Genomic DNA, 25207 nt, shown 5'->3' with positions numbered 1-25207 from the left:
AAAATGTAGCAACATATTTGGTTAAAAATTTGACTAAAATAGCTTTTTATTCTCCATGACCATAAAATCATTATTCTGAATCTAAAACAAAATTAGTGAAATTTTTTCCCTCACTGTAAAGTCATATTCTAGTGACATTATACAAGTGTACCAAAATTCACTCAACGACCTCAAACACATGGTACTAGTGAAACCTGCAAGACTGGCAATGACCTTAACTTTTACAAAATGACCCTCAATATGTTCCATTGTATAAACAGCAAATTCTCACCTTATCTTGAATGTTTTGAAAAGGAAAGGAAAGAAAGAAAAACCTATAATAATGACATGTGACCTTGATCTTACAGACAGGACTACCAATGTAGAATACACAAGACACCTTCTAATGATGATATATGTACACCAGGTTTCATCCAAAAAAAATACATAAATAATATACTTAAGAAACTAAACTTCTGCCTTCTGACATTAATAAAACCAAATGTACAAATTATACAGTATATAGACCAATCTACTATCACTGAGTCTTTTCAAAAAAAGCCCGGAACACAGTATCTACATTTCCTCACTGCATTCTATATAACTTTCAATCCAAGGAATAAACTTCACCTTTGTATATTTGTGCATCCATGTTGGATGGTGTGTTGCCTACCTCACTGTCGATATTAGCATCAAGGTCAAGGCTATGTCTATAGACTTTTAAGCTTTCAATTACACTTTACTTTTGACTTTACAAGATGTAAGCCATTTTACAACAAGGAAGGAAACTCAGTATACTGTACATCATCATTAGAAGATGTGTCATTTGCACACCGCATTAGAGTGTTTGGTCAGAAGGCAAGAGTTTGATTTCTCAAGTCCAGGTAGAAATGTTTGCTTGGGCAATTTTGTGAGTCTAGTGAATTGCCATGGTGAACATATGTCATGAGAACACTGTACGTCCTATTCCAATCTTGAAAAAAATGAAGAGGAGGTACATGTATACAATTTGTGTTTGTTAAAATTATGACAAATATGTAATGGTGAAATGTGTTTAGAATCTGTGGATGCCATATATCTATGAAATGTTCACAGAAGTTCAATGATAAATGTTTTTGTTTGTTTGGTTTTCATACCAAATTCAGCTTCAGTTCATTTAGTCCTTTAAAACTATTAAGCAGTAACAACAATTTATGAAACCATAAAAGATCTAAGTGAAAGGTAAATGCCAAGTTCATTTCAAAAGAAAAACCAGAACTGAACTAAGATTTTCAAGCCCTAAAGGTTACACTATATTTATAGTCAGGCTACAATATGAATTAAATTCAAGATCTACTTATAATATGTAGATCTGATAGGCAGTGATACAGGTTCTTGTTCTACTGACCTATGAAATTACCTGTCCACTTATTTTTATTAACCTATCAGGACAAGTGTTGCATTTTGAGTAGTTATAATTTGTAACGACATGTTCTGAATGAAGCTTTTATACTTGTATAAATGTGAAAGTTGTAATCTGACTGGTGAATGGAAAGGCCAACAAAACATCTTGTAGGTGTCCATTAGATCTCTGATTTTGATCAGACTGTTTTATTTGTGAAGGTGTTCAAGAGTTAAAAATCAAGAGGAAAATTTTCATGCACAGTACATTCAGTACATTCAGATGAATATAACCCTTCCATTATGATGACCTTTAATCTGTGGTACAGTCTTAACTGTTGTTTGTGACACTATCTGGCCATGATGTAAATCTAAGTAAATTCCCTTGAAACAATATACTCCCCTCTCTCCCAAATCCCTCCTCTAACCCCATGATGTTGACAAGTCTTAATTAAAAATAGTGCAAGAACAATGTACATCTTGATGATGACAGATGCATTCACAATTTATGTTGTATACTGCATCCAACTTAAAAAGTCAAAAAGGGCAACAACTCTTACAAAAACAAGAGCATAAAAAACTATCTTAAGATGATAACCATAATATGTATCATATTTCACTGAGTCATACAAATGAGGCTTATGTGGGCCCAAGATTGCTCACCTGGCCAACATCTACCTAACAGCCAAATGTAATCATGAAATCTGGGTCAAAAGAATTCTTTCTGTACAAATCTGTTCAAAAGTCTGTGAAAGCATGTCTGCATCATTTGTCCAGCGCTAAATGGCCATTACACAATGATGCTTTCTGTCAAGATTCACAAAATTCTGTTTAACAGCTCCTTGAGATAAAGTAATACTGTGAACACAAGCATTGCAGTTTGAACATTTTCTGTCTGCTGATCAAGAATTATTTTACATGCCCTTTCCTGATATATGTAGCAGTTGTTTTCCACCAAACTATATTGCATTTGAATGTAACTTTTGTAAAAAGTGCTTTCTAATGTAATGGAATGAAGGCCTTGATATTCTTTAGGAGCCAAATGTAACAGTTTATTTTCTTTGAAATATAATTTATTTGATGAGACCATTGCAAGTTATTATCAACAAATATTCTAAGAATTCTATCTAAACACACCATTCTTAGATCAGTGTTATCATAAAGAAAAGAACATGCAGCATAGCAGTTTGCAGTCTTGCTCTTTTCTGCCATGTTTTGTCTGTACTGAGGATCATACAATTTTCCTTGCACCATATTTAAAGTCTGTTGAGAGCAGTTTGAATGTTTTTTTCAATTTCAGCTTGGTTACTTTGCGCAACAAAGTACGGTCATCAGCATAAGTGTCAGCTGACTAGACTGCATCTCCTATTTTTTAGAGGGAGGTCATTTATGAACAAAACAAATAAAGGCCCCAAGATATAACCTTGTGGCACTACAAAACTCATAATTTTAGTTTCAGATAGGTGTCCATTTAATGTTACCTGTTGAGACCTTGTTGTTGTTGTTGGTGTGGGGTTTAATGCCATTTTCCAGCACACAATAGGCTATACATGGCAGCCAGTATTATGGTGGAGGAAGAATCCGGAAAAACCCCGAAAAGAACCACCGACCCACGAGAAGCTACTGGCAAGCTTTCCTACATACCCACATTGGCCGAATCTTAGGCTCGAACCCATGCAGACAGAGGCGAGATGGCAGTGATCCAAAAACCAGCTCAAAACGGCTGATGTTTACAGCAGGCATCAAAAGGTGCTACCATGCGAATGGAGTAGAGGTGTCAAAAGTCGCTTCCATGCAAATGGAGTATAGGCATCCAACGACGCTTGCATGACATAAAGGGTTAAATAACATTTATTTTCAAGATGTTCAACATATGAAAGATCGTTCCAACTGATTTCAACAACCATCACGTGTATGCGAAAAAAATCTGTGTATTACGTTATTGCTTTTTGTTTTCTTGACGAGTCTGGTTCCTGAAGTGGTGTTTAATATTATCCTGCTAAATCGGGAGTCCCAAGAGCAGGGAACCAGATAAACTGTTGATACGCCACCAAACAAGATTCCTTTTTTCCCTCAAAAACACACAACATTTATTTCGTGTGACAATCATCTGCATCGAAACTCTATTTTTTCATTGTTCAATTAGTACAATACTGATGTCGTGATTTCATTGGAAGTAATAATGAAACTTCTTATCATCCCTGAGGATATCTCTAAGTACCAGTTCAAGAATTCTCCAAAAACTCGCTTGCCGACGATGGAACGTATCTGTGAAATCAAGCTCTTTATTTTACGAAGTATTCATTTCACTTGACTGCCTTGTTATCTTTGATCACAGTAATGAAAGAGTTGGTTAATTTAGGGCAGTTTATGTAACATACACAATAACATTTATAAGTGTTCGATTGATCAAATGAAATGGGTTCACCCGACACACGACCAGGGGTGCTAGATTTTAAGTTTGTTGGATTTTCATTCCTTTTAACGTTTCTTTTATCCCACCTCCTTTATCTGATTCAAAACACATAATTAACGTGATAATACAAAGGAGGCCAGCTTTTAATTCAGTGCAACAATACAATAAATACTTCCAGAAGTCGGTTATCAAAACAAGGTCAGGAACTAATTAGGTTCTCAGAGAAACGCTTGCGGATATAGCTGTTATGGTAGATTGATGCATTTCACGTTTAATTTCAAGAGGACATATTGCATTTATGACGAATACAATTAAAAGGAACTAAAAGATAGAACTAGAACACAAATATCAATTGATAAATTTTTTTATTTAATTTGTATTTATTAAAGTACTGCCTCCACTCGGCATAATTGACATTTTCATTGATATCAATTTCCTTACATACTGTTAACCCTTTACCTCATACAAGCGTCTTTGGACGCCTCTACTCCATTCGCATGGAAGCGCCTTTTGACGCCTCTGCAAGATTCGCATAGAAGCGCCTTTTGACGCCTGCTGTAAACATCAGCCATTTTGAGATAGTTTTCGTAGCGCCACCTTCGGGGAAAACCCCCCTATTACATACTACATTCATTTCTGCGAATGACAATTACATCAGATCACGTGGTCGCTATTCATGCACTGGTCGATATCTGCTATTTAAAGTAACTGGGTCGTAATCTCCACTCTCCAAAATGGCAGCCGCAGATTTCATTCAGTACGTACGAAGTTTTCACGATTAGAATAACAACCACGAAAGATTCAATAAATTAGGTAAAGGCTCTGATATTAATGTAGGCAGCAATTAGTTTTTATAAATTATCAAATTCAGATGACTTAGTGATATAGACGCACACGAAAACCTTGTAAATTTCGAGTATCGGAAATGGCAACTACGGTTGGTCACGCAGCCTCACTGACATGACGGTGAACGAGTTCTCTCAAGATTTCGAAGCACATAAAAAAATTCTTCTGTGGAAAATAATTACACAGCTATAACAATCGGACATTATTCTTAAATTTTTCCACATATAATATATGTGTACCAAAAATGTAAAATGGTTAAAATTGTTGTTAAACGTAACATACACTAAATTGCTTAACAGTTCACAGGCAGGATTTCATTCAGTACTTACGAACTTTTCACGAGTAGAATCTCAACCACGAAAGATTCAATAACTTTGGTAAAGGCTATGATATTTATGTAAGCAGCAATTAGTTTTTATTGATTATCAAATTCAGATGACTTGGTGATGTAGGCGCAGACGAAAAACGTGTAAATTTCGAGTATGGGAAATGGCAGCTACGGTCGGTCACGCGGCCTCAATGACATGACGGTGAATGAGTTCTCTCTCGATTTTAAAGCACATTAAATATTCTTCTGTGAAAAATAATTACACAGCTATAACAATCGGACTTTACTCTTCAATTTTTTCCATATATAATAGATGTCTACCTTAAACGTAAAATGGTTAAAACTGCTGTTAAACGTAACACCACTACATTGCTTAACAATTCACAGGCATGCCTATGCGGATGTGGTCTGCTAGGTAACAGGTGTTCTTTTTATAGCGTGCTGCACTTTGTCACTATGCTCTATGAGGTAAAGGGTTAATTGCAGTGTACTAAGAATATCTTTTGGAAAGAAAATGTAAAAAATTGTATGACCTATTTTAAATTTGATATTTCAGTGTTGATTAATATTTCTACCATTTTCGACAATAAAACAAGCGATACATCAAAGTTTCCATTACCAATTTTGATCGCGATTTTTCTTCAAGTTCAACAAATAAGGATGAATGGGGGGGGGGTATTTTCTGGTTTTAAAAAATGGGATCCATGCCTGACCCCGCGTTATAAGCGGGTTTGCGAATTATCAGGGCGCGAGTTATTGAGGGAGTGGTCTACATAGGGTAACAGGTGAGGAGCCTGGAGTTGACATGTGACCTGTAACTGTCATATCATTTGAAGCTACATGATGTTAGAACCGTATAATCTCCACACACAAGAGGCAGAAAATAAACGTGATTTTAAAGTGATTCTCATGATAAACTATTTTTTTATGTGCATCTTTGTCACACAACAAAGCAACAATTTCCATTTGTTCAATTGTATGTCTTGCGTTTTTCCAAGATACTGTCAGCGTTTGACTGAAAATGGTGTCAAAGGCAAAAAAAAATTTAAAATAGATCTAAAATAAACAAAATTATCATTTGGACCGCGTTTTTACAAATGAGTGTTGACAAGAGTATTGTTATCGAACCAGTAGAGCCTTCATCTAAAGATGAGGTACCAGTTACTTGTAAAGTAAAACGTAATTTTGTGTAGCAATAGTTGAAAACATACAACTGGAAATGTTTTCAAAAAGAAGTTAAGTCGAGTGAAGAATGTGACTGTGAAGACTTCTTTTTGTTTTGCCATATATGTACAGAGGCTTGAAAAAAACAGAACAGTACACTGGCAAGTCATACTGGTTTACTCCAGACCACAAACTGCTGATTGAAGGTTCACAACATCAGGCAGAATTTAACGCAGTTTTACAAACAAGACCTAGCAGTGAAAGTACTATTTAAATATGTGCATTGGCTGAGTGTAAAAGACATTCCTTTTTGCAAAAAATAAGAATCTCTTCCTAATTTAATGCACAACTTAACAGCTGAAGAAATTGGTGCCATTGGCTGTTTTTTTTAAGAATTCCGCCATTCAGTATGACAGTTACAACCTGTTCAAAGCTACTGGAGAGCCTGTCAAACATTGTTGAGGATAGTCTTATATGTGACCTGCAAAATTCGTCATTTGTGACAGCAATGGCAGATGAAAGCACTTACATCCAACAATAAACACCGTAGCATATATGCTCAGATTATTTCTGATGACATGAAACCTTCAACAAGAATTTTAACAAATAAAGAATGTTCAGACGCTTCTGGCAAGCGAATTGCCTTACTGGCTTTAGTCACATTATATAACTAATATTTTTGTTGTATATTTAAGCAATATATATATATATTTTTTTAATATGGTACTGAAGACTGGTCATCGGCTTGAATAGGACTTGTGTTTGGATTTTGACTCACTGTTTTATGCCTTGATGAGTCAAATGACTTACAAGAAGCCATTTGTAGATAAAACATTGTTTTATATGTACTTCATGTTCCTACTGTTGTTAAGTATCGTGTTAGTTATTTGAGGTATCAGTGTTCTTATTAGTAAGTTAATTAAGCCAGCCTCTCCTTAACAAGGAGGGGTCAGTTCAAAAAAAAAGAATAACTGAGGACCTCTAGATTTAATATTATTTCCTTCGATAGCAGTCACAGACAGAGTACATCGGTTCCTTTAGGATTAACGCTCTAAGAAAGTTATTGCCGTAACTCTGTCTGCAATCTGTTGTCATATAAAATGTTATACATTCTAATTATTTTAAGTATCATCCTAAGCCCTTGGGTGAAAACCCAATGTCATACTGATCATCCATTCAGGGGGAATAGTAACAACAACATTTTTATGACAGTTGTCAGGACAGCCATATTGGATGTTATCTCTGGCACCATTTCAATTAGAACCAATTAGGTGTCCTAAGAAGTCTACCTGTGAAAACCCCATGTTGATATAGCCATCTACTTGCAGGAGTAGCAATTTCAAGATGGTTGTGGTGGCACCTATACTGGATGTCTGATCATCACTAGTTTCATTTAAGACCAACTGGACATCACAAGTCTTCTGGTGAAAACTCCATCACTCGATGTTCATGCAGAATTATGATAACAGGTTTATAAGAAAGCCTTCATATTGGCCATACTGGATGTCAGATCGTCACCTTTTTATTTCAGACATGTTAGACATCATATGAAGTCTTTTAGTGAAAACTACATTCTGATATGACCATCTATCCGGGAGAGTAGCAATGACAATTTTCAATCTGGCTGCCATAGAGGCCATATTGGAAGTCTTTTAGTGAAAACCCCATTTGAAATGATTATCCAATCAGGATGTGTAGTAATAAAAAGATTTTCAAGATAACCAAGCTGTGCCATTTTCATTTATGACCATCTAGATGATGGGATGAATGTGTGTAAAGTTTCAAGGCAATCCTCAAAGTTGTTTAGGAAGAGTAGTTATAACAAATTTGTGCTAATGATGGACAACAGACCATCCCTCTTCTGGTCTATGACCATTAGAGCTAAAATTCTGCTTTCTCTATCAATTGAGCCAAGAAAATCTCCACATTTATAGTTGATCACCAATGTCTGCCTAGAAGTCACAAAATTATGAGGAGATTACAGCTGGGAGTATCTGAAGATTTTTTTAATACCTTGTCTTCATTGAAATTTTGTGCAAATATACCCATGATATAATTGTCTCAGTACACATTAATTGCTATGAAGAAAGGGGAGCTTTAATGGCAAAATGGTTAACATGCTGAACTTGTGATCAAAAGGATGCAGGTTCAAACCTACCACCAAATCAACCCGAATCAGCTAATGTAGCAAGGCATTTTACTCCAATTTCCCTGGCACTAAATAACCAACTTGTTTTGCTGTGCTGTAAAACACCAAGCCAAGCCAAGCCAAACTTGTTTAAAAGGAGAGGCAACTAATAAAATTATACAATCCAATCCACATCTGTCATCACGATCAGGTTGCACAATATGCAATAAATCACTTGTGTTTATGTTGCTCAGTTTCAGTCTTGCCACAAAAATCTATCGATAATACATAATTCCATCTCAGCCTCCCAATAAATAACAGGTTTGGTGAACTGTATGCAAATTATAAGCACCAGTAGAAATTAAATGAGTTTCTGTGGCATGGTCTACATTATAATCTTCAAGAAAATGAGGAGTGGTGCTGATTATCTTGATTGAATCTAAGCATTTTCCAGTCACAGACCTCTTTTAATTAACTTCTTTGGTGCTCTAGGGCAAAGGTTCACTGCTCATGGTCACTAAACAATCATAATTATCATATTTCTTGGGACTAGATAAAATAAATGTTGCCTTCCTTGTACCATAACTTCAAGGAGAAAAAAAAAATCAAAAAAAAAATGTTAAACTACTTGTGGAAATAAATTATTATTATTGCAACACACCAACACATCATAATATAATTTCATCATTATCCTCTGTAGTTCAAAAAATTATACACACTGAAGAAGGATACAAGGCACAATTATATCTTCCCTTGCTGTGACCTTAGTCTTATGGCAGAGGGTGTTGCTGTGTACACAACACATAGTCTAGTCACAGTACTACATGGGCAAAGATATCTTAAAATGACCTCAGTGGCTTAAAAGTTATACTTCAACTGATATTACAAGTTAGATAACTACATACTCCTTTGCCATAACCTTTTCATTTAGGTCCAACTTGACTTCTTAAGTTTTTTTTAGTAAAAACTACATGCTGATATAACCATACATTCTGGAAACAGAGCAAAAACAAGATTTTTTTAGATGGACACTGTAGCAGTCAAATTGGGTTTGTGAGCACCACCATCTCCATTATGGACCATCTAGACCATTGGATGAATGTGTGTGTAAACATTTCATGGCAATCTTCCAAGTGGTATTGGAAGAGTAACAATAACAAAATTCTATTAATAGGCAGAAGCACAAGAGACGACATATGACGGACAATGGACAAAGAACCACCACGTAAGCTCTTAAGGTATATAACCAGTAAAGTTAAAAATGGAATATCAAAGAAAAAAATGTCAAGTTCTAATATTAAGTAGAATATAGGAAAAGTTGACAATTAAATTGTTATCATAATTATAACTAGGAAATACACAATTTAAAGGCTCTGAATTAGCACTCCTTTGGCAATTGGTGGTACATCTTGAACCTCATAAAATAAAGCCTCCTTTCCATGCAAATACTGTACCAAGACCTCAAATCAAAACAAATTTTATTCTGCATCAGTTACTTCAGGACTAAGTATTCTCTGGGAAGAAAGATATCTGCTTTTGATATAATTTGAATAAACTGGCGCCATATCCTTCTTCCAAGATCAATATGTAAAATATTATTCTGGGAACTAGCCTTTGGGAGGCAATACAGTGTGCCAAGACCATATTGAACTGCAAGACAACCAGCTCATTGGGAGTATAAAAATCAATACTATTCCACTATGGTTTCTTGATCAAACAAGACTAAGCAATGTAGTACTAAAGATGGCTTCTCTACTTCCACAAGTCAACTTCATTTCTTTTCTATAAATATTGATTCTCCATTTACAAAATAGTTGTACCAATTGACCTGGCAATAAAACAAATTAAATATAGCAGTGTGGTTGCAGTTCTAAACAAAAAGAAAAAGCTAAGAGAAATGATGTAGGTGGGTGGGTGTGTCTATGTATGTATGTATTTTGAGCCACCTCAACACAAAAGTGACAAATGTATTGCCAACAAAAGGTTAAGTTCATTGGGCACTGACAGGGTTTTCACTCCAGTAAAGATTCGCCCTTTAAGAGGTATACACTGAGTCAGGGGTACACATATCCAATACACAACTGGCACAATACCATATCTGTCTGAAAATTTGTTCTGTACAAGGGATGCCACTCTCCAATCATAGATCTGATGTTCTGAAGTTTATTGGTGTAGTTTCATTTCACTTATTTTGCCAAGCATGACAAACATGTTGATTTATAAATTATTTTTAGGTCCGTAAATGTAATCTTCCATTTGGTGATGGGTTAATGCAAGGCAGCTTTGGCTGCTTTTCTGCTTTTTCAAGTTTTAACAGACTCTTGTTGCAAAGTCAATTTCTTATTCTTAATTAAGAAAACAATTCCATTATGTAGTCCAGATTTTATTCACACCTTTCCATTATTTCTATGATCTATAATTACTGGCAATTCTGGCATTTTCATATGTGCCAATTTTGATGATTATGGAAAAATATATACTTCTACTACATTTGGGAATGGGAAAGAGGTTCTATTGTTTCCTCAAAAGAATCATTGTTGGGTTTTAAAATATGTGGTTTGTAGCAACCATGAAATCTGCAAAAATTAGAGATTGTGAACTTGCTGCATTTCAGGTCAGTAAAATATTCTTGTTTGATTTGATATTTTTTGGCACAGCAAGACAAGTAGGTTATTTAGTGATATGACAATCTGTGTAAAATACCTTGCCCATGGACATGGTAGCTAACCCAGACTAGTCCGATGGTTGGATTCAAACCAGCACCCATCCTGTCATGAATCCAGCACACTAATGACTAAGCCACCACAACTCAAAACATTCTGGAAACCCATTGTGAAAATAGTATGTCTACATTCAAGATTACAGATTTATAAACTTGCATTTGTCTTCTAACAAAATTTAGTATTAACAATGTTTGAATATTTATGTGGTAATTTATGTGGAAAATATGGATAAATTACTACCGCAAATAGCTCTGTCAATGGGTGAAAATGGTTTTAAGACATACCTCATTTTTCCACAATGCAATATTGATTTGAAATCAATAAAATAACGTCATATTTCCTTGAGACCATAATTGTTTTATCAACAAATAATAATGTTGCTGTTTGTTGAATCATCATGGAGAATGGATTTTCCACCACATTAAGTTTAGTGATTGAACCTTCCCATACTAAAATAGCAAAACAAACCTCCCAGGGCAATTAGGCTGGCTGGTACCTTAAAGCATTTGTTGTGGTGTGATGATTAATCCAAATAATAATTAAAACACTGGTCAGAAAAATCAAAGAATCAAGTATCTGATTATGATGTTCCTTAATAGAATTTGAAATAATTTTTCATTTCTTTTCTTTATTAAACTGATAGGCTTTTGGAGGATAAAACCAAATAAAATCTACATAGCATTGCTAATGATTACGGAATCATCAATCTTTACATTAAAAAAAATTCACAACAATAGGCATCTATGAATTACATGTGCACAGCATTGTATTGGTCTTACCTTCTACTTCTTAAGACAAATCAAAATGATAAAACTGTAATACACAAAATGAAAACAAAAAGAAAAGTTGTAACATATGATCCCTACTTCTGCAGTGTGAAAAAAAAAAACGTACCCATTACGTGTATCAGGGGTGGAAATAGGAATTTCCCTATGGGGGTCTGATTCTGAGCACACATGATTTCAACTGGAAGGGGGCAGATGTTCAATTGATCCCACCATCCTCCTCTCTGAAAATCAGCCCATCTTCCTGATCTGATGATTAATTTACTATTATTACCTTTACAACAAATGTCAAAGTCACAATGCATTCAAAGATCAGAATTGCAAAGTTAGGACTACTTGATCTCTAACCTTGCAATGAAAGACATACAACTACATCATTATTTAATGAAATGTACCTGGCCCATTGTAAACAGATTATTGTGATGATTTCAAATACATGCAACTTACAAGTACTGCTTGATAAAAATCATTCACAGTCATCACTTTTTAATCTCTTTTAAAAATTTAAGTATTATTTAATCTGGATGTCACCACAAAAAAATCTATTGTTTGAGGACAGCAACTTCAGCTTTTCACAGAAGAATGTAAATAAGTAAAACTTTTTCCATCCACATTTTCAATTCAAGCAATGAAATAAATTAATGAGTGTTCTGTAAACACAGTATGAAATATGCTGACCGTAAATAATTGTGTGTATATATATATATATATCAACATCCACTGCAGTATGTTTTGAGAATGTTATACTATGTTATTACTTCATTCCAAACTATATGATTTGGTTTAAATTACACCTGATGGAGTCTTTCAAGCCCACAATTCTTATCTTAATTCAAATGAAACATCACCACCCCTTTGAAGTAATCAGTGTCTATTTTTGGCATCAAGGACAAAAAAGGTAATTCAATAGTATTTAACTATGTGCATCCCACTACACTGGTTTCTTTTACCCATTCAAATTTACAAACCTGAGGCCAGGTTAGAGTGATTGTGACTGACTATCACTATCATATGACCTTTTTCCACACCTAATATCAAACATATCATTGCCAAATAAGGTATTTTTTTTGTTGCTGTTGTTGTTGGATTTAACGCCATTTTTCTGCACACAATAGGATAGGCTATACACGGTGCCCAGTATTAATGGTGGAGAAAGAACCACCAACCCATGAGAAGCTACTGGCAAGCTTTCTCACATACCCACATTGGCCAAATCCAAGACTCGAACCCACACAGACAGAGGTGAGATGGCAGTGATCCATAACGGAAAGCGCTTTAGACCACTCAGCCACTCAGAGGTACAGTTTTGTGTTCTTTACATATATGCAGACTTTAAAAAACACAAGGCTGAAAATTCAACTCTTGTGTCAGATAGTTTCTCCTCAATAACATGATTTTTATCCCCTTGACTCTTCTCTGCTTTGTAAACTTTTCACTTTTTTACTTATTTACACTGGAATATCAATATTAAACTGATACCAGGCCGACCAGGCCCCTAACAAAAACCTCTTAATGCTGAGTGCCAAGCAAGGCACCTGTTAGTTCCATTGTTGTAAGTCTTTGGTATGACTCTGCCGGGGTTTGAACCCACAACTGTCCACATCCAAGGCAGATGCTCTAACCACTAGACCAATGGAGCAGTCTATGCAGGCTGTGAAAAATTTATCTACAATTATATAGTTCAACCACCTTCCATAATATTTATTTTCTGGAGAAAATAAACTCCAACAAATGGGAATTTTTTTCCAATTGGCACCATTTTCATTTAGGACCAAATAGGCATCACTAAAAGTCTTTTGGTGAAAACCCCATGTCAATATGACCATCCACTCAGGGGTAGTAACAACAGCAAGATTTTCATGACCAGCTCTTGTGTGTCAGCCATACTTGATGTATGAGAAACACCCTTTTCATTTTCAACTCTGTTGGTAAAATGGAAAACATGTTGAGATGACCATTCATTTGGGAGAAGTATTGATAACCATAATTTCATGATGGCCGCCATGGTGGTCAATATGCATCATTGAATACCAAACAGATAACGTAACAAATCTACTGATGAAAACTCCATTTCAAAATGACCTTCCGTTAATGTAATGTAGTGATAATGAGATTTTCAACATAACCGACATAATGGGCACAATGATTGTCAAATCTGCACCATCTTAATTTAAGATCAACAAGAAATTATAAGAAGTGTTATGGTAAAACTCCCATGCTGAAACATCTTTCCATTTTGGAGAAGTAACAATAACAAGATTTTCAAGATGGCTACCAAAGTGACTGTGTTAGATATCAGATTTGCACCATTTCCACTTCCAGGCGAAATGGGTGACTAAGTACTGGAAAAAGAAATGTAAACTTCACCTTCCATTAGGGAAGCAAAAACAAAATGGGTGACTAAGTAATGAAAAAAAATGTAAATTTAACCTTCTTATAGGGAAGCAAAAATTATTTTCTTACTACTAGAACTAGATAATCCAGAGAATCACAATTTTGCTTCTGACTGGGCTACAAAAATTACATCCTTCACTCATTTTTTAAAGAATCATACAAAGAAAACTTTATATAAAAATTAAAATTTACTTTGATTTATTAATGCAATATAAAGAAACAAATGGGGATTGGGAGAATATAATAAAATTAATGCTATGAAAAGTGGACTTAACACTCTGAGCCTATTCAGACACAATGAGAGACTTAAGGGTGATTATTTTGCCTGTAATACACCCTAGAGTGGACCCTGAGCTTCTGAATTAAAATAACATTCAAGACCCTTTCAACCACCAATTTGTGTGAATTACAAGTGTGTACAATTTCTTTTTTAAAAATTCCCAGTTTGACCACATGACAGAAAAATTCCCAATTTTACTGTCCCTGGGTCCATTTTTAAAAATGACTTAAAATCCCTGTTCCATTCATATGACATACTGAAATCCATAGAGAAGAGATTGCAAAGGCATGGTATTGTCCGGAGCTGATGCTTGGAAATGTTATAGTATCTATTTGGTACTTGCATTTAGAAGGTCTATAGCATAACGGTAAAATACTCAATGGCCACTTTTAGTCTGACACCTTTCTTGATTTTTCTCAGATGCATCATTGTGCTAAGCTGATGTGACTTCTGAATGATTTTCAATATTCAATTACTTTTGTGATGCAAGTCCTAAGGTACCATGCCACAAAAGAATTAAAGTCAGGCATTACAAGCATTTCTGCAATCTAGATATACCAGTGATCAGGTTATGGTTTGCCAACAAAGTAATATCCGACATGACAATTGGAATGTGACAGCACTGAACACCATGATGTAATATGAAATTAAAACTAGGAATGCTGCTGCCAAAATATGTATGGTTTGCATCCTTATTTTATGCTTCACCACAGCCTGCCCATATACAAATCTGAGATGCGTCAACATCATTTGTCAGCCTTGAAATGCAGAAAATTAATTCTGGTCACAATTTCCATGCCTTGGATGGTCTTGCTGTTTATGAACATGTACAGATTAACCATCCACAGGAAAGAAAGTTGTGCCATATTCAACAAGACTGGTGCTGTTCAAAAGAAGGTGCTGAAAAGAAGGTTTACACTTCGCTGCCAATCCAGTAGAGCTTACTGAAAAACAGACCTTTAAAACTCTTTTCTTTTTAAGAAGATATAAAAAATATCAAACTATCAAAACTTAACGTTGCATACAAGGTTATATGATTAGTTCAAACAGCACATGTAATATGGTAAATACAAACTGTATCAAAAAAACTCCAAAAGTTCCAATTTTTTAAAAATCTTGTCAGAAATACAGCATGCCCTAATCAAAATGAAGAGGCTAATCCCATTGGGCCTTCATAAAATACTTTAATAAAATTTTATGCAAACTTTACCTTCATTAGGAGAGGTGTAGAACTTCTTGCACATTTCCAGAACTCCACCATATTTGCTCTGTAACAATTCATAGCCCTCATGGCCTCTAAGTTGCATAAGTTCCTTCAACTCATTAATAGTGAGTGTGAAAGTAGGTTGCTTTGCATCAATCTCATCAGCTGTTGTGTCTGCCATTTTGAACAGTGTTGGTCTACTGGTCAAAAACAACCTGTAAAGAACAGAAAGAGTATTAGAATATGTTCTTAGAACAAATGACAGAAGTGTAAATCTGTAATTTTCTTGTTAAAAAAAAACACAACAAAAACATGGTTCCTATAATGCCAGATTTAAAATCAATATATTCAAAGCATCACATTTAAATTTTTTAAATCTGAGCCTGCAAGCATTTTTCTTAAAAAAATTTATGACTTTTTAATAGTGCAATATTTTGTTGATTTTACAAATTATGTGTGAAAACCTAGAGTGGAATTCATCATTATCATTGAGGATCATTCTTCTAGTAATTTGTTCTTACATAAATCTGTGCAGTATTTTTGTTTGATGCTGTGAAAAGATGTACCTTACTTTAGGTTCTTTTTTCATTTAAGTTTCTAGTTCCAAAAATACTGTAAAAAGTGAGGAATAATTAACAAGTAATGTGACATCTGGTTTAGTGTGCTGTACCTGAGCCATCAGAGTATAAACTTCCTTTGGGAAAACATTCCAGTCACCAAATATGACAGTCAAGTGGGGATAAAAGTATGCACACTTCACACACCCATGACACTTGCAAATCCTCTAGGCTTCCATACATCTAACTTTCAAGCAAATAACTCTGTGCCAAACTGTGACATAATCCTAACTATCCCCCAGGCCACTGTGCATAAAACAATGTTTAAGGAAAACAAAAAACAAATACATGTAGTGTGATGGATAGTGCCACATGTTTCTTTGTAAACTATAATAACATGTAACTCCACAATGATATCCACATACATGTCAACCCCAAGAAATGTATAAGCATAATTTTTGCTAATATAAGTGACAAAAAAAGTGCTATATGAGCATAAAAGTGTAATCTAAGAATTACAAGTTCTAATATTGGTACCTCCTATTCTTTGAGGCTGTTCTAATATTGGTACCTCTTTTTCTTTGAGGCTGTGACATTGTAGCTAATATATTACATGCCATAATTACAGTACGCTGTATGAAAAATGTTCAAAATATTTGGCCAAAATGGGTGAAATCCATGTGGATTAGAATCAGAATAAAAACACAAAACATACTGAAAAATAATTTATGTTGTTGTTCTAGGGTTTAACGCCATTTTTCAGCACAAGATAGGCTATACATGGCGGCCAGTATAACTGGTGGAGGAAGAACCCTGGAAAACCCAGGGAAGAACCACCGACCCACGAGAAGCTACTGGCAGGCTTTCCCACATACCCACGCTAGCCAAGCCTTGGACTCGAACCCATGCAGACAGAGGTGTGATGGCAGTGATCCGGAACGGTGAGTGCTTTAGACCACTCGGCCACTCGGGGCCCTTAATAAATAATTTATATTCAACACTCACTTAGTCTACATGTCCAACTTTTATCAAATGTTTGTGAAGTCCACAAATTTTAGCATGCTCACCACCCTCATATTTTTCTTACAAATTTGTCGGTACTAATTTGTCCTTTTTCAGATCAGACGTGTTTCTTAAGTTAAAAAAGACCCATCTGCTCGAAGAATTTTCATCCACAAGTCAAACCATAAAAGCATGTTTCACTTCATATCTGGTGCAATTTTCTTGAAAAGTACAAACTGGTCTGCTAACAAACAGGATTATCACTATAATGAATCTGCGAGGCAAAGTGTCAGATTAAAGAAATCCATCTGATTTCTTGGAAACAAGTCATATAGTTACTTTAAAAAGAAAATCAGGAAAGAACAGGTGAATCTATCGTGGACAAATAAGGTATTATGCTGTTGTTAAGCAGCAGTCTTTCTTTTCAGAATATTGTCAAATTTTTATGATGAGTGGAATTAAAGAAATGATATATAAATGACAAAAACTTCTTATTGCTTTATTTAATTTTTTAATTGTAGTCTATACACAGGCAAGCATAAGACATAATTCAATGAAAAAAATGATTGGCATGTATGTACCAGGAGTAAATACCATATTTGTGCCAAACATATGGTGATATTATGTTGCATGCCAAAAATGGGCCTGATATCACCTGTGTTACAGTTGTTGTTGTTGTGTTTTGACGCCATTTTTCAGCACAGGATAGGCTACACATGGCGGCCAGTATTAATGGTGGAAGAAGAACCCGGGAAAACCACAGAAAGAACCACCGATCCTCGAGAGCTACTGGCAAGCTTTCTCACATACCCACATTGGCCAAATCCAAGACTCGAACCCATGCAGAGGTGAGATGGCAGTGATCCGTAACGGACAGCGCTTTAGACCACTTGGCCACTCTGGCCCCCCACCTGTGTTACACAACTTCACAGCTGACCATTTAACAATAAAGCAAGCTTATGTAGTATGTACCACAAACCTTCCTCGCCTACATCCCAACCTTGTATATCATGTCAATTTTACCTGTTTAATCCTGATAAAAGTTTTTTCCAAGGACAACATGATCTAATTTACCATGATGAAGCTAAATCAGAACAAACTCCGTGTCCAAGTGGCAAAAAACTCAGCAAATTAGCACAGCTGATTTGTCTTGTGTTGATTTTGTGCTACTTTTTTCATCATTTCTTTTCCAACAGATTATCATTTGCACAAGAAAATGTTGAAGATCTATAAAAGAATCCAGGTGCACAGGTTATCATACTGTGCAAGTACAGCCAAGTGCTCACATGCTTTAAATTCTATTCACCTAACAATTTCTCCATTTAAAATACTACTGTTATATCTAAAACATAAAGATAATGATGGTGCAAATTAAAAATTATTGCAACTGACGAACAATTTTAATAATTAAGGAACAATACTTTGCACTGGTTTACATATGCATATTAGTTTAATAAATTGTAATGATTACTAAACATGCCCCAGAGTTGTCGGTTATCATATATCTGATTCAGCTGCATAGGATTTCTAACAAAATCCTATTAACTATTACAAATCTAACTTCTGCATGCAAGGCATAAGCTTTCAAGTCAATATCCTAATTATAAAAAATGCCTACCCAATCTGAAATGGAGCCATATAAGATGTATATCTCCACAAATTATCAAATTACAAAATTCAGGACATTTGATTTTAAGATTGTACTGCTAAATGTCTGCTGCAGAAGTAAGCCTAATATCCAGGTCTCTACTGCATGTACTCGCTTATAAATTGTATCTAACTGCAAACCACATAGATCCAGATATGCCACTGTAAATTGCACCAACAGATCTGGATCTATGAAGCCTTTTAGGAGTATTCAACAGAACAAAACAACAAAAAGCCCAAATCTGCAAGTGCATTATGTGACAGCAAATCAAGATATATTTTGTTTGTAACTGGACCCAATTTATAAGCAGAATGTTGTGTGCCTTTTTTGTATGAATGTAAATTAGTTATAAGGGGTATGGAACTTGACAAAAATCACACAATACTGCTTTATATCAACAAGTGAAACAAATTTTTATATTTCAATGAAACCTAAATCCAGATCTGCCAGTTCACTGTGCAACAACAAAAGCAGATGAGACTACTGTTCAGATATACACCTGAGCTATATTATAACCAAGTGCAATTTTCCCCCATGACAGCCCCATGAAGCCCACTATATACATTGCTTGAAAAATGTAGAGAATGCTTTAAATCGGAAATAAATCTTTCTGATAATATATTGCTAATTTTTGTAACACATGGGGTGTGCCTATCAATAACTATGAACTTAAAATAAAAGAATTATGGTAAACACATGGCAACAGTGGAAAATTTTAAAATCATATGAACTGGGAATTTTTAATATTTCATAAAGCTCTTTCAGTATCTGCAGTTAACATACATTTTAATTTCATGGCATAAACAAAATCAGCATGATACTTAAAATTCAGACCACTTGGATGCAAAGTAATGTCAAATATAATCAAACAAGTAAAAGACAGATAGGACTGATGCAGTTGCCCATGTATGATGACTGCAGGGAACATACCTTATGTTTGTTAAAACTATCATCACATGGTAAACTTTCCATACGTTACATCACATACGATGAATTTGCTCACTTGCAAATCAGCATGAAAAACTTCACTATAATCATTCAGAAAAAAATGTTCCTATTTTTCAGTGCCTTATACATTTTTCCTTGCTGTAAAAATTAAACAATGTGCACAAGCCATCTCACATATACCATATGCTTACATTTTTGACCTAAATAGCAATTTTATATCCCTACACTTGCTTATTAGTCACAGCATGGACTAGTGGAAGGTAGCATCAGAATCAGGAGGTGGTGAGGCTGAGTCGCACCATGACCACAATAGTCTCAATTAGCAAGGCACTTTGCTGTGCTGTGAAGTAGGTATCTGTACAAAGTTCAGATAAGTGAAATGAAACCACCAACTATTAATAATGCGGGGAACCAGTCTCAAAATAGGGGAGCACTTCAAGAATGCACCATTGGCCATAGCAACATGAAATTTTTCTTTCAATCCATTGGAAAATTTGATCCTTCAAAGTGAAACATGTTAAACTCGGGCCTTTAAATGAAAGAAATACATGTGTACTGTTAACAATTTTTTTATTTTACTTTTTGTCTTCAGGAGAGGGTTTTCACTCCTTACTGTGTCAGGGTGGGTGCAAATGGATATTTGGTGGTCTTTTTGTAAAATGCAGATATTAAATGTGGGTTAAAAATAACAAGTGTTAGGGCTTGCTAGGTTTCCCAATGGTGTGCACTCTATATATGGCATAGATGCAGTGTACCCCCCCAGGGGTGTAAAATTGAGGGTACAAAAAAAAACTTGGTGTCAAAACTGGGGGTCAAATAAAAAATATGGGGGTCAAAAATGTACTGACAAATTTTCATACAACTCATACTGTTTCAGCTTGAAATAGGATATTGCAACTTGCACAACATACTCACTCTCTCTCTCTATTTTTCTAAACACAAATACACCAACATGCACAATTAACAAACAAATGCATTGTCCATTCAAAGAATAATTATATTAGTTCATTTTTCTTTTAAAAGTCGTACTTTTAACAGTCTCCTCAAGCAATATTAGAGCCCAACACATTACATATACATGTAAGCCAATACAAAAAGCCAAATAAATCTTTTTAACCAAATGGGAGTTAATTTACTGCCTTTCATAAAATGTGTACTATCATAGGTTTCACTGTACTTCATCCTAGAGCACATTTATCCAAATATCAAGAAGGATAATGATTCATCTTCTTTCTAATAAGTTACACTTGAACTTTAAGATCTTTCTTTTATTGCAGCAAAAACAAAAAACATCAAAATCTGCAATGACCCGCCGACTTTGTAATCCAAATAACGCATTTGTCTCTGCAAGTTTACTGATTTCTTTGTTGTGAAATAATGTCTTAGGTTATAATGTGTTCTCCAGATATCTTTTGGCGAACGAGGGCAGTTTTTAAAAAATTCTAAAATCCTGTCATGAAAGGATTATTCACTTTTGCAGTCTTTGCAATCACGCAATCAGAAGTCACACCGGTAATCATAATGAATGTGCCATATTCCAGTCAAGAGAATTATTTTCTCCATTTTTCATTAAAGTTAGATCTACAGGTACTCTTTTGTGTTCTGCTTCTTTCACTTTCTTTACTAATGCTTTTTAGTGCATGACGTTTTAATCTGGAGATCACTTTCTAGTGCAACAAGCCTTGAGGTTAAACATCTAGATGACAGCTTGCTGAGCTCGATGGAAATTGCGTAAAGCTCGTGACATTAGGGGAAGCTACTCTGTCATAACATTGCATATACTAGTCTGGTTCATTGTTTTATATGTTCCCTGCGTTGCACTTTGCTATACGAATAGAGGAGTGCAAGGCAGGGAGCAAAGAAAGCGGGGATCCAGTCAATGCCTATATTCGAAGTATATACGATGCCATCCATCGTCCAATGCATTGGGTATTAAATAAATCCTGACCATATTATGAAAATCCTTTGCGTAAAAATAACGCACGGCAACAAAACGTGTGCATCAATTTTCTCCAGCGTGCATCCCTAATGCACAAATGCGCGTAAAGGGAAACACTGAGATGCAACATAACTGATCTTCAGTAAGAAATTTCAACAAACACTGCAATGGCACAATAAATGGTATATTATATGCTCATGTACTAAAGAGTATTTATTATATTCCTCTAATAAAGAACCATCATTCATTGGTCAGATGCTCAAGTAGTAAAAGACTTGTTTACTATGTAATGTTGCAATGATGTATGACCTAGTAATGCCAAACTGTATGTTCTACCGCACCAATGTGTCATCCTTGTCTCAGATGCAAGCCATCCACAACATTAGTCAAGATCCGGAAAGACACCGAACACATTATTTTGCAGAAACCAATGTTGTTCGAGACTCGGTGACCAGGACCTTGGATCTCCTGACCCCAAACTCAATAGGCATCTTTCCTGCCTCAAATGCAAGCAATCCAAAAAGTTTGATCTTATAAATGGTTGACCTTGACTTTCTGTGCCCAAAATACATAGCTTCCTCATCTCCAATGCAAGCCATCCGGTCTGGAAAAAGTAGATGGGTTTGAGATCACATGTAGAGACCTTTTTTCCCCAGTCATCATCATCATGATCTTTTGAACATTCAACCTCTTAAATCAAAATTGATAGGTTTCATCTTGGCCCAAACATAAACTCCTCACAAAGTATAGTAACAGTAGACACTGGAGAAATCAAGTAAATGCCCAGAAAAGAACTAGTGAACAAACATATGTAAGTAACAATGGCTGGAAGGACAGACACATTATAAACATATAGCTCCATCCTATGGCAGGAGTATAAAAATTATAATCAATAAATGGAAATAATCAATCTAACAGCTGTTTTCTTTGATGTGTCAAATCTATCATTAACATCACTCCAGGTGTTTTACCTTCTACGTACATGTACAAAGCACTGGACAGAAAGCAAATGTGCTATTTTTCCAGTAATTTTAAATAATGTTTTCAGAATAATGAAACAAACTTAGGTTATGCCATCAGGTCCTGACATTGGTATGAATCAAATCTTCTTAAAATTTATATTACAGAATTTTTGCAGTTGTGATAAAATAAATAACTATGAAATCAGTATTTAATTTATGCTATGTAAATTCAAGAACTAGACTATCTTTTGCAGCCAGCTGGTATCTTTTTTCACATCGATCTAATAAACAGCTATAACCCTCGAATAGACCGACTACCGGAAATGGCTGAAAAGAATTGCTAGAAAACCAAGATATGACTGTTTCTTCATTTTATCTGCTTAGTGTTGAAACCATCTCTAATATTTTTAAGAGATAACAAATTTTTAAATTCGCTTCTGTGGTGACCTTGCTGGACTGAATCAGCACAATTCTCTAGAGATCATCACAAGTCCTTTAGTCAAAAACTATGTCAACATGACAGTTAATTCAGGAGAAGAGGCATTACAATTTTCAAGATTGCCATTGTGGCAACCATATTGTTGTACAATTAGCACCATTTTCATTTTGAACCAATAAGGTGTGAAAAGAATTATTTTATGAAAACCAGATGTTAATATCGCCACCATGGTGGTGTCCATACTGGGTTAGATATCTAACATCATATTAATTTAGGACAAAGTAGATTCTGTTTAAAAAAAAAACAAAGTCTTCTGGTGAAAACGAATGTCAATATGACTTTCTGCTTGGGAGGAGCAGCAAAAATAATAGTTTAACCTGACTGCCATGGAGGCCATACTGATTGTCAGATCAGCTCTATTTATTTAGGATGAACAACACATCAAAAGTTTTTTTAATGAAAACCCCATTTACATAAGACAACCATCTGAATGTAGCAATAACAACATGTTTAAGATAATGGAGAACATATCTGTACCATTTTCATTTAGAACCAACTATGCATTAAAAAAAAATCTTATGATGAAAACCCAATGTCAATATCATTTTCTGTTCAGAAACATTAGTAATGACGAGATTGTTTAATTGGCTGCCATGAAGGTCCTAATGGATGCCTGATTATTGCCCAGAAAATGTGGTTCCCTGACTAATTCCACCAATACTAATATGAAACCCAGATCCAAATCAAACATGGATGAACCAATTATTTAGATTTTTCGGCAACAATCCTCTGTAGGTTTTGCTTTGGTTCATTAAGTCCATATTTTAAAGGTTATTTTTGTAAAACTAAGGCAAAATCATAAGTGTTGGTAGGGCTGGAAAAGCAGTCAATAGCAGACACTGGACAACAAATTTTTACAAAAGTCATGTTACTGAAATAAAATTAGTCAATTCTTATCAATTTTTATGTGCTGAACACGAATATGACAGTCAAATTGCAAAATTGGCTCTAGTTTTTTTGTAATCTGCAAGAAATTAATGTTTACATAACGAAATGCATTCCAATAGTAAAAGGTCAACTGTAATAGCCTACCTATAAAAAATCAAGTCATTGACTACATCTTAGATTTCTTCGCCTGTCTCTTGTACAGCTGTTCGGGAGCATCTCTGAGGAGTGTCCAGCAGTAGTCAGCCAGCATTGTAGTGGACCATTTTCCCTGGTATCTTTGTTCCATTGTTGCGATATCTTGATGAAAACGTTCGCCGTGTTCATCACTAACAATACCACAGTTGCTAGGAAAGAAATCCAAATGGGAATGAAGGAAGTGAATCTTTAGAGACATATTGCAGCCAAGTTTCTTATACTTCATCAACATGTCTTCTACTAGTTCCTTATAGTTTTCTGCCCTAACATTTCCGAGGAAGTTTGTAGAAACTAGGCGAAAAGCATTCCATGCTTGTTTCGCGTCACCTTCCAGCAAGTTGTTGAACCGGTCATCTTTGAAAAGCTCTCGAATCTGAGGACCCACAAAAACTCCCTCTTTAATCTTTGCTTCGCTGAGTCGAGGGAATTTTTCATGCAGGTATCGGAATGCTGGCAAAGTCCGGTCAATGGCTTTCACAAAGTTCTTCATCAAACCTAGTTTGATGTGAAGGGGTGGTAGCAAGATTTTCTGAGCCTCAACCAGAGCTGGGTGTTGGATATTCTTCTCTCCAATGGCTACATTCTGCCTGTGAGTCCATTCCTTCCTCATGTAGTGCATTTCCCTTGCTCGGCTATCCCACTCGCATAAGAAACACATGTATTTTGTATATCCTTGCTGCAGTCCCATTAAAAGGGCAACTACCTTCAAATCACCACAGAGGTGCCAGCTGTACTTGTTATACTCAATGGAATTCAGTAGCTGCCTTAAGTTATCGTATGTCTCTTTCATGTGGACTGCATACGCTACTGGAATAGATGGAAGAATGTTTCCATTGTGCAAAAGCACAGCCTTGAGACTCAGTTTCGAAGAGTCCACAAATAGTCTCCATTCTTGTGGGTCATGAGTGATTTTTAAAGCATTCATGAGGCCCTCAATATCGG

General features: G+C 35.3%; 1 protein-coding gene across 6 annotated transcripts in view; it reads right to left on the bottom strand.

Moving 5' to 3' along the window:
* LOC149788915 (plasma membrane calcium-transporting ATPase 4-like) overlaps nt 1-25207 on the bottom strand; it is a 187974-nt gene that overhangs the window by 23533 nt on the left and 139234 nt on the right. For all 6 annotated transcript variants that reach the window (XM_089975044.1, XM_089975045.1, XM_089975046.1 and 3 more), the window contains one exon: nt 15634-15842. In XM_089975044.1, coding sequence (XP_089831170.1) covers nt 15634-15808 — 175 coding nt within the window. In that variant the 5' untranslated portion in view covers nt 15809-15842. The remainder of the gene's footprint in view (nt 1-15633; nt 15843-25207) is intronic.

This window comes from Sinohyriopsis cumingii, chromosome 11, assembly GCF_028554795.1.
Source record: "Sinohyriopsis cumingii isolate HCF-2022 chromosome 11, ASM2855479v2, whole genome shotgun sequence".
Taxonomy (NCBI): domain Eukaryota; kingdom Metazoa; phylum Mollusca; class Bivalvia; order Unionida; family Unionidae; genus Sinohyriopsis; species Sinohyriopsis cumingii.
Note: the sequence above shows the minus strand (reverse complement) of the source record. Positions and strands in the feature narration are given on the sequence as shown.